This window comes from Euwallacea similis, chromosome 4, assembly GCF_039881205.1.
Source record: "Euwallacea similis isolate ESF13 chromosome 4, ESF131.1, whole genome shotgun sequence".
NCBI lineage: Eukaryota > Metazoa > Arthropoda > Insecta > Coleoptera > Curculionidae > Euwallacea > Euwallacea similis.
Genome location: NC_089612.1, coordinates 6,947,541 through 6,959,039, shown reverse-complemented (window position 1 = coordinate 6,959,039; position 11,499 = coordinate 6,947,541). Strand labels below are relative to the sequence as shown.

Here is an 11,499-nt window from a genome sequence, read left to right as displayed (position 1 = left end):
AAAAATAAATATTATTTCCTGAAAAAAAATCAAGTATTAATTCTAGAAAAAATCAATTTTACTTTCTGAAAAAAAAACTATTAATTCCTGATAAAAAATCTTCAAAGCAGTTCGAGTTTCCAATTAATTTCGAATTGAAGCACAGGAATATACAGCTGAGATCTGAACCACAAAAAAACAGTATTAATTCCTGAAAAATGTTTTAAACAGTTTTCGAAGCAGCTCAATTTGCGATATCAGTTTTCGGTCCTGTCCAAAGATGGTCCTAAGTACCTTTCAAAAAAGCCAAAATTGCAATAATTTCGACTTTCAATTAAAAGTCCAATTGTGTCGTTTTCATTGGGCTGACAAAATTTAAATGTGAACCACAAGAAACAACAATCAAAATTGACCCCCGATCACTAAAAGCGTGAGCCGGAATCACATCAGGAACGTCCACTTTCACTCACTAACTCATGGATGTGCTAACGGCATAACTCACGAGTTTTTAGAAAAAAAGAAAATCTGATTATCCCGATTATTAGCGTAACCCCCATTAGAAACATCTTGTTCTTCGGCGTGCTAACATTCGAGTTAATCATCTATAAAAGCGGTATCGGTGCAACCTGGCTTTTGTACAGGTACAAGTACAGCTTATCGGTCCTATTACCGGCCATATTTCCAGATTTAGTAAAATGGGGGAATAGTTGTGAATTTAAGGCAGTAGTTTAGTAACACATGCGTAAAGTTCTTTTTCGCACCTGTTAGTTAAATAAATAACTGTAGAAACAATTAATTAAACATGGAATTAAATCTAATCTTACATAAAATAAGCACAGTTTAGGTAGGCAGTTTCAGGTAAGTTTGAAATATCCGACAATTGGACGGTCCCAGATTTTTCACTTTTAAAAGTGGAATGGATTTCCGTCTTGTTTCGCACCCTTTCAATTTAGCCGTAGGTAGTTAATGTTCCATTTTCTGTTTCTGCATCAGTATGACTCAAAATTCTTTAGAATTCATTAACGTAGTATTTATGGTAAACAAATATATGAAAGGGATATTGGGCATAGCCGTGAGCTTAAAGAGGAAACAAATTTTATAATCTCCAACGATAATTATAAGGATTCTTAGAAATATTAGGACGTTATGGTAATGACTTTATGAATTTTATGGTTCTTTAATGAGGGTCCTTTTACGATTATGAAGCGTCGGTTGTAAACAGTATATGGGTTGTCTCGTTATAAATTTCATAAATTTACAATGAGCCATTCTATTGAGGCATCCGCTAGAACTGCAGATTCAAAGATTCTATTCCAAAAGCTTTGTCCTATTAATACTTAACCTTTCAGCATGGAATACCCTAAAGACATAAACGCTGTCTCCAAATCAAGAGATAAGGATTTCTTTGAAAGCCCAATTTACCACGCTTTGAGTAGCACCGAGCAATGCTTAGAAGCAAAATCCAATAAAAAGGGTCTTCAGGTGTGACTGCGCACACCCTTTAGCTGGTTTATTTAAAGACTTAAAGCAAAATGTGTTAAACACAATTCCTGGAGGTATAGAATTTTCAATCAGAACCGTACTAGTGTTTTAATTATTTCGGAAAACTCAGTTGAGGGCGTGAAGTTGACGAAAATTTCCCGAGATGAAGCAGCAATTGACACTGTATATTAATATACTGAAAACCTCTTATATCTTGATACGAACCCGCTTAGATCGAGGTGTTAAAAATGTCAAAGGTATAAGTATAATGTGACAAGTGCAGTAGGCCCATGTCACAAGTACTGCCATCCTGGTCCCTCGTGTTACGCGCATGACCATCATCAGTTTTTTAGGCAATGTAGAACCAATTATGTCAAATAAAGGTTACCCCGTGTAATAAAATCTGCCCTTTGTAAAACTATAAACTGGCTGATAAATTACTTTCTAAGTTGTTCCTGAGGTCGCTGTTCTGATACATTAGGCACAAGTTCAGTAGGTCCATTAATTGCTACAACACAATTTTATTAATATTTGAATTTTGTAAGTCCCAACAAATACCGTAACAACATCTAACAGATTTATATCGCATATTATTTTTAATTGTTGCCTAGCTTATTCTTAAATGAATAATAATTTTAAAAGAACGCTCGTGGATGCTGGACGTTTGCAAAGAGCTCCCTGATTTTGACTTTTTTGTTTATACACGGAATTGGAGGAAATGACGTCACTTCTTACCCTTTGTATGCGACGATTGAGTCGGCGCATGACGCATCCGTCCAAAAAAAAAAAATTGAAGCAATTTTGCCGGCAATTGTTTGTTACGTCAACTTTTCCTAGGCCGATGGCGAATACTAATGTCAAAGGAAGAGAAAAACGTAATTTCAGTAAGAAAGCAGTTGTGAAGACGACCGCACGCGACAGAGCCAGCTAAAGATGCTTAGCGATAATATTACATATCAGGTACTGCCTAATTGGCGATTTACCTGCCCCGACCAGTACAGGGCAGGGTAAGCAGACCCATTTGGACAGTATAAAATTAAATAAGGGGTTTCCGTAAAACATTGCCCCATTTCTTATTAAAAGCTTTTCCCTTTAAAGCTTAAAATACTTAACTAAACTTTACGCTATAAAATTCTCTATGAAGGTAATAAAACAATTGTTTCTTTTAATTTTATTTAATGGCAAGATGTATGGGTTACAAAACTACATTATTCAGATATTTGTATATGTATACGTATAATGTAACATAATAGCCTTCAATTTGATGCATTATAGTTACAATACAGATCAGGAACATTTTTCATCGTACGTTATAAAAAAGCGTAAAATAGCCACAGTCCAAATCTTAGGCTACAGCATGTACTATAGATCAATAATAATCATAATAAACGAATAATAAATAGACAAACAAAATCACATTGCAACCTGACATTAGGGAATAAAAAAACATTTACAGGCAATATCGACTATGAGACAATATCGTCTTGATCTCTCGATTTAATACAGACAAGAAAAATACTTGATTTTTCGATTTCGTTTTCTTGAAAAAAAGCTTCTGGAAGCTTCTTCTAGGAAAGAAAATTAATGCCTGTTTTTCTACTATAATCGTTGACATTCACGATCGAAATGTCAAATTTAAATTACTCTGCAAATAAATTAAATTCTAACTTCGAACTAAATTAACTTGTGAAAAATGATTTGCTTGCAGTTACAACTCCTGACGATAGGAATCTTAAATTTGCAAATCCTATAAATGGATCAAATATATGAGAAAAAATATAAGAAATATATGAAACAACACTCAAAATTGAAATATGAAAGAAAAAATTTTTCACTGTTACGAACGTTAAGATTCACGACTGAAATGTGAACCACACTGTAAATAGACTGAAGTTGAATGAATGTGATCCAAAAAACCGCAAAACCTGGTGAAGCTCTTGTAAATTCTGAATTGGGAAAAAAATTGCACGTAAAAAGCTTATGAACCTATAAATAATTTAAAGCTAAATAAAAATCACGCAAATGATCTTGAAATGGAACTATGCATTTTTCATTCTCAGATCTTATACAAGAAATCTGATGCTAATACAGAGATTCATCCCAAAACCATCAATATTTAATACTAAAAAAGTCAAAATGAGATCATCAAACATGGCACTATCGAGTAGGTACGTGATTTAAGTAGTAAATGTCAAATAAAAATTGCAGTTCTTGGCCAATCTTAGTTCAGAAAACATACTGTATATGGCAACGTAAATAATTACAATTAATATAAACTGACATCTAAATAAAACATGTATATAAAATAAATGAAAACAAAACAGTAATTAAATGGCTATAAGTCCTTCGTGACTATCCCTAACACTATGGTTATTTCTAACGTGGGAACTTAGATTTCCGCTCTGTACAAAGGCCTTATCGCAGAAATGGCACTTGAAGGGTTTTTCGTCGGTATGAAGTCGAATGTGATTGTTTAAATTTCCCGACTGTGTAAACGCCCTGTCACAGTGAGGACATTTAAAGGGTTTTTCACCCGTATGCGTTCTAATATGATTGACCAAGTTGCAACTCTGCGAAAACGATTTATTGCACACTTCGCACACGTATGGTTTGTCCCCTGTGTGGGTCCTCATGTGGATTTGCAAATTGCTGTGGCTATTGAAAGCTTTATTGCAAAACTCACAGATCAAACCCGAGCACGCTTCCTGGTTCTGCATTATTTCGTGCTTAAGAAGATGCGTTTTCATTCTCCTGAAGTATTTTTTACATATTGGGCATTTTTCCAGGGGACTACTTTTTCTTTTCGCGTACGGTTCAACCATTGCCTCATCTTTAGGTATCAGTCTTACAGGAGTTTTACTGCTAGCAGCTTTCACAGTAACGCCATTATTTCGTTTCTTCGATTTGGACTCTTTCTTTGGTTCGCTACAGTAATCATGCCCATTTAGTTTTATTTTAAAAGAGGATCTCACTACCCTCTTCTTTGAAGGGCTTTTGTTTACCGGACATATTGTAATCTCTGGACCTTCAGAAGACACATCTTTTTCTAACTTTATATAGGAATCTGACATTCCCAATCTCGGCGGCATCTGAAATAATGATTATAAAAATCTCGACTCTCCCGGCTTCCTTTTTTGATTATACCGGGTGTTTCTAAAAGACCCCCCCCCCCCCCTTTCCACAGCTTCGATGAGCTTAGAACAATAATTATTTTATTTGCTCGTGGAGCCAACCAAGACATTTTTTCGTCCCAATTTTGTCACCTAAATATTTTTCATTACGATAATGGAAATGAGAGGTTTGAATCGTTATAACAGTCGCAAATGGGCCGAAATGATTTGCCTCTTATCTTAAGAAAAAAAATTAAATTGTGAAGAAAATTGGATGCCTCCAACGTTTGGGTCGATTTGGAGGGGAAACCATCTTTCATAAACAGCAGGTATGGAAATTCATTATGAATCTTATAAATACTTACATGCAAATGCAAATATACTGCCCACACATTAACTAACAACTAAAGTTCATATGCACTAAGCCAAGCAGGTGTAAAAGGAATACTGAGGGATAAAAATGTAGAACTAGATATCCACAAAGTAAACACGCAATAATCACAAGTGTTAAAATATACATATGTATTATAGTCACAATGTTGTTAAATTATACCAACTCGCTAACCCCAAAACCCCAGAAGTGCTACTTTTCTAAGAGCGACTATGGTTATTATCTATTTCCTATGGTTATTAATTAAATTCAGACAATACACTGCCAATAACGTAATATTACTCATCTCGGATATTCTGCCAATTGAGCATATACACACATCAATAATCTAGGAATAATGCGAAAAATCACAACAAATTGTTTATTGCCTTATGAAAGCAGTTTGTTAGCAAATAGAAGTGCCGTTATCAGTTCAATATTTACAGATTGAAAAAACGTGCACACCAACGATAAGAGAAAGACTGCATAAAAAATAAAATTTGGTATAAAAGGTTTTTGTTTCGCTATTTTTTTTAACAAATAGCGAATTTTCCCAAATTGTTCAGTTGGGAGTTAATTCAATGGATTATGGCAAGACGGCATTTAATAGAACAAGAATGAAGAAAAGAAATGTACAGCGCTGTTGGAATGCTTGAGGGTGACGCAACCAAACATGTTGCTGTTTATTTGCAAATCTTTCAAAGTGTGATTGATAAATTTTGGACTGGGTTTCGTGACACAGTGTACATGATAAGCACTTAGGTTGGACAAGAGCCACAACACCGATTCAAGATCGTTTTATAACTTCAAACAGCTTCCCAGTTGATATCCAAATTGCAGTTTGCACATAATGTGACGGTTAGTGCTCAGACGATCAGAAGATGTTTGTCTGAATCCAATCATGATGCTACATGTCCGCTCAGAGTTCCTTCTTTATCACGTGAAAATCGAGAAGCAAGAGTCGTGTGGTACGAGAAACATTTGAATTGGACAAACGAAGAATGGAACACAGTTCTATTTTTCGATAAATCTCGGTTTGACCTTCGTCCAGATTCAAAGGGGAGCTGGAATATGGCGCGAACTTGGAAGATCTGTAAACTGTTCAAAAAGTATACAGTTACCGTAGAGGAACAGTTATGGTTTGGGATGGGTTTAGCATTGGCCATAGAATCAAATTCCAGCTTATACAAGATAATGCTCGTCCGAATATCGCATGTGTCATTCAAAATTTCTTGACTGAAGAATCTATTGATGTTTTATCCTGGCCAGCGCAGTCTCCGGACTTAAACCCTATCGAACACGTCTGGGAAATGATTCAGCGACGAATCGTATCCGAAAATCCGGCTTTTAATTAACACACGTGAACATCTTATTTTATGTCTACACAGAGGCTGGATAGCAATCGATCAAAGCGAAGTCGATGTGCTCACTATGGGTATCAGTAGTCATTGCAGAGCCGTATTAAACAGTAGAGAGGGCAACACTAATTATTAAAATTTGTTTTGTGTTATTTATTGAATTTATGGGGAAATTTGAAATTTAAGGATTTTCACTTTTGCAATATTTTATGTTTATTTTTAAAGGTTTGGTAATTTTTCTGCATCTTAATAACTTTAATCAACTTATGAGACATGTTAGAAAAACTCCATATAAGAATTTCTGGTTTCCGTGCGGAAATGAATTATTTGTTGCGATTTTTTGTCATTAGCACTAGACTCCATTGATGTGCGTGGAATAATAGAGACTCTATTATTTTGTGGTTACATTATAGATTATTATTTCCCATACTAAATTGATATTTGTACAGGATGAGTAAATCAAAGTTTACATGGAAAATCTCGGTACCTATATGATATAGAAGAAAATTCGTCGTATTCTGCTCAAAATGGCTAAAAATGAACTTTTGTTTCTATCTCCAACATATAAGACGATTAACACTTTCAATCATTTGACTAAATGTTGTCTCCAAAAAAACTATCACGAATGCTCTCTATTCGCTTCTTTTCTATCTCCTACTGGTACCCGAGATTTCCCGTATAAAATATAGAAATTTGACCACCCTGTACTTATTTCCCTTAAAATACCAACACCAATTATTCAAATTACATATTTAAAAATTTCTACCACACCCCCGAATAAATGAAATTTGACATACCCTATTCTTTAGAAACTTTAAATGATTTGCGAATTGGTCCGCTGGCGACAGTTGGGTTTTACGTATAAAGGGGCGTTTTCTACTCAAATTCAATAACCGGAAAAACTGAAAAAACGAACAATGTTAAGCATTCACAGTTGAATATCTGCACAATAAGCGCCGGGTATTTCACATTTAATGTGCAATAATATCACAGCATAGTCTATGGTGAAGAATATGACAAAAAAAACTGTCCACAAATCCTAATTATTAGAGATATCTCTCATGCAATGTTGACCATGTAACTAATGGGTGCCATTAAAGACATAGCCTGACAACCAGACTAGAATGGGTCATCGGGGTGCTCAATAGCCGATAAATATATGGACAAATTAATAGGAGAAATAGATAAGGTGTGTATTTGCTATACAAATAGTACAGTTCCACAGTAAATTTTGTAAGGGTTTGAGATGCCATTTCACATTAATTAGCTAATAAGTTAACTTTAAGTAAAAATTAAAATACCTCCGAAATGCCTTAATCACTTAGTAATAGTTATTTAAGTTATTTACGAGTAGAAAGCGAAGTTGAAGACCTTTATTCGACAAAGGACGTAATACTCCTTTTCAGCCATAGTACACACAACGTTTTCAGCACAAATGATGAATGAAAATTTGCAAGCAAATCTGGCTAGCAGCCATTCTATTGGTTGCAATTAATTATTGCAGATAGATAGGGAATGAAATTAAACAAAAAATTAAACTTGCTTTTGAAACGCGAATCACTCGTGTACATACGAAATAAATGAACAAAAAACTTACTCATTTTTGGACAGAGCGACTGTAAAATAGCTTTAATTTTTTTACAGTTAGTTTGCGAGATATTTTTAATGATGAAATAAAGCCGATTTTCCAACTTCTTCGGGAATCTTAAAATTTTCCTTAATCTTAAAAGGGGGCCCGAATTCAATACAACTGTGCGTATTTAACCGAACATGTGTTTTTATTAATGAAGAAAGTTACCGATACGATGAGATATGTAACGGCCAAGCTATACTAACAAATTTGAAATTTTTATTGTTATGTTACCTATCTCTCCTACCACATTGTCTTAATCTTAATAAAAAAAAATGTATTGCTGCAAAAGACTACAAATAAGAAAACTTGCAACGTTCAAGCAGCTGAAAACAGTGTCATTAAAAGTACATTTTAAATGTAAACTCTTTCCACTGCAAAAAAAATATTTAAAACTCGGATATTAAGTATGATTTTTGACAAGTTCCATGAATAACGCAAGTATCCAATCAATTTATGCAAAATACAGATAAATTCATATGCTCTTCGTAAGTCAAGGATATAAATGATGCAAAATAATTGAAAATTACAAGATAGAGTTTGGGGGCTAACGACTACTTGATTCGTCTAATGACGTCCAACTAAATTAATATAATGTGAAAAGTTGTCAAAGCTATAGAAAAATTCATAAAAATAATTGAAAATATGATATCCTGTATATACAGGATGTTTCATAATAGTATATTAAAAATTCAGGGGGTAAATCGGTGTTGTTCGTCAGTAGCATGAGTGGTGTAAACCAGAGTTTTAAGATAACCTCATAAAAAAATCTAAACTATTTAAATCAGGCAATCGAGGAGGCCACGACTGACTCATTTATTAATGAATATTTCGTGTAAATGATCTCTGGCTTGTAGACTGAAGAATGTGGTGGTGCACCTGCGTGCAGGAACTATATTTGATTTCTAATTAAAACCGGCAATTCTTCCAGTAATAAAGGCACCTCCTCTTTGAGAAATTTTCGATAAATGTTGCCATTTAATCTGGCTGGCAGAAAAAATGGTTAAATTAAATAATCTCTAATAATTTCAGCTCAGACAGAGAGTTTTAGAATAAATTGCTCTTGATGTTGAGATTCTTCAGTTGCATGCGGAGTTTCTTCAACCCACTGGTGATTATTATTGAAATTTCTTATTGAGTTTCGAGAAAAACTAATTTCGTTCGTGAACAATATTTGGTAATTAATGTGAGGATTTAAAACGACCTTCTGTAAAAACCATTGGCAAAGATTACTTCGCACATGAAAGAGCCGGGGAAGTAAAACTTGGACTCGTTGAATGTGCTAGGGACACAACAAAAAGTCGTGCAGAATCCTTCAAACTTGACGAATAAAAAATCATATCTTTAAATTTAGGAATGCAGATAATTGAATTTTTTTCCATGAAAACAACGTTAATGTTAACGTCCTGCAAAATATTCAAGAGGCATTTTTTTTCACGGAAATATGGAGCATTTAGAAAATTATCTTTAATAACAAAAACAGTAGCGTGTTATATTTTACGTTGAAATGTTCAATCACATCAATGGGGACGCCACTCGTGAAATAAAAAAATATTGTTTTCCCTTTAAAATATGTGCCTCTATAACTATTTTACGCTTCAAAATTTTCATAAAAATATTTAATGCAGAAACGGATTTATTAGGAAAAATTAAAAAACAATTTTTTTGTTACACTACATTTCAGACAGGAAGCAAAAATAGATCCATGTTCACATGAACCTCTTTTCTTAAAATCGTCCAGACTCGCCCCTGAATTTTTAACACACTATTATGAAACAACCTGTATATTAAAAATTGACAATTTTCATATTAGGCAAATTTGACCTTATTATAATATTTTTACAGAAAGAAATAAAGTAAATGAGGACCTCTGTGAATAAGAAATAATTAAGATGATTTTTTTAATTGAAATATGGGTGTTCTAAAAAAAGGTAAGCTTTTCAAATAGCTTGAGCGCCTTGTTCATTAAATTTAGTCAAATGAATGGAGAGGCATTGATGGTATAAACTCCCCATTGATGATCATTTTTTTAGCTTATGTATGTGTCTTGTGAGAGACCTATGGGTACTCTTTCCTGTTGTCCAGGTTATTAATATTCACTGAATTTTTAAGACAGGCAAGTAGTTTCTTGCATGGCTGTCAAGTGGAACAAGGGACAAAAGCCTATGAATCCAGAACATCCCACAAAACGCGTGACGATTGGCAACGCAAGGCATCACTGTGATACCTTGCTGTATTCCGAACTTATTAAGTGGCATTTGTTAAATGCCACAATATGTGCAATGTCTCAACCTCTCAATATGGTTCTGCAGTGTGCAATTTGTTCTACAGTCAAGTCAGCACTTCTTTCTTTGCAGTGAAAAGGCTTATAGATTACAATTTTTGCTTAATTTGCATGTTCAGTAGTTTGAAAAATTTTTACTAGAAGACTAAAACATAGAACTCTATTAGGTTGATTCAGTTAATTTCAGAAATAATTTATTCAGGTACTTTTTTAGGAATACCAATAAACCATTTATCAAATTTCTGGACTTCTTTCTAGCCTGAATTAACCAGCTGATCTCTTTTCTATGTTAAAAACATACTGAATTTACAAATTAAGCCCATGATCTGGCAGCACAAATGATATAGATAGTGGAGCGTTACATACATGATCCTCTTCGTCCTCCTGGCTGTTTATGATTACCATAGGTTCAATTGGATGATTAAAATCATCTGCTCCATAACCAACAGAATCCATATCTATTCTGGAAGAAAAAGAAAGAATTTAAAGGATATTTTCAATATAAACACATACTTTCTAATAAAAAAGAGATGAGAAAACATAGAAAAGCAGACAGAAACAGAGGAATAATATAGAATAGAAGATTCAGGGGATATTATGTTTACAAACATCTTCAAATTAACGGCCATGGTAGATGTAAAATACACAATGGAATCAATAGGAATTATTGTAAAATTACCTTGTTCAGTACAAATGTGTATAAGGCCTATCTTTTTCTGTGAAATCGAAACTGAAAGCCACTTGTTAACTCAGGTAAAATAGCGGTAAAAAAAAAAGAAAAGTGAACCGGAGCATCGGACACCCCGACGCTCTGAACCCAACTAAAGCCAAACGGCAAATCAAAAAGTTGAAACCAGAGACAATTAAAATTTAAGGACAAATGACATATGACGTTTTGATTGACGTTGAGAGTGTGGTGCATTAAACCCGACAAGAGTATTCCGAATGTAAACAAAAACTCTTTAATGAAATGACAGTGAAGTTGTCATTAGCATAGTTAATCAATCAATTAGTAGTTTTCTTCTCTGTTTAAAAAAAATTGTCAATAAAGTTCAGAAATATCTCAAATCTCAAAGAAATTTTGATCTTAGTAATGACTGATGACTGATCACTGCTAAATTTTTATCTCGTGAAGTGCATACGTTCATAAGACAAAATTTAAGTGCGACAATCCATTTTCATACAATGTTCTTGCCCCATTTATACATTTACACATATTTGCGTTAAAAGGGGTTTAGGGGTGATCATTAAAAAATATTTGGCAATAGACCTGTAACCCTATATCT

At 33.9% G+C, this 11,499-nt stretch overlaps 1 protein-coding gene across 3 annotated transcripts; it reads right to left on the bottom strand.

The window, feature by feature from the left end:
- Positions 1–2,614: 2,614 nt before the first annotated feature.
- On the bottom strand, positions 2,615–11,033 carry LOC136408412 (zinc finger protein 239-like). Of its 3 annotated transcripts, none has more exons than XM_066389362.1 (4): positions 10,893–11,033; positions 10,580–10,676; positions 7,097–7,201; positions 2,615–4,550 (listed from the first exon to the last, which is right to left on the bottom strand). In XM_066389362.1, exons 2-4 carry the CDS (start codon positions 10,667–10,669, stop codon positions 3,789–3,791), a joined length of 957 nt encoding a protein of 318 aa, XP_066245459.1. In that variant the 5' UTR covers positions 10,670–10,676; positions 10,893–11,033; the 3' UTR covers positions 2,615–3,788. The 3 variants fall into 3 exon arrangements, with proteins under 3 accessions (XP_066245459.1, XP_066245458.1, XP_066245460.1); XM_066389361.1 differs by having other exon boundaries at positions 10,580–10,671; positions 10,893–11,017; XM_066389363.1 differs by lacking the exon at positions 7,097–7,201 and having other exon boundaries at positions 10,580–10,671; positions 10,893–11,017.
- Between the last annotated feature and the right edge of the window lie 466 nt (positions 11,034–11,499).

Bases quoted from the DNA above. Each gene is read 5' to 3' on its own strand.
- LOC136408412 (XM_066389362.1), bottom strand. From the start codon at position 10,669: ATGGATTCTGTTGGTTATGGAGCAGATGATTTTAATCATCCAATTGAA. The intron at 7,202-10,579 runs GTATGTAACGCT...TCGTTTTTTCAG, and splicing joins AGGAGGACGAAGAGGATCAT to TTTTTCCGGTTATTGAATTT. The intron at 4,551-7,096 runs GTATGTCAAATT...TCATTATTTCAG, and splicing joins TAAAGTTTCTAAAGAATAGG to ATGCCGCCGAGATTGGGAAT.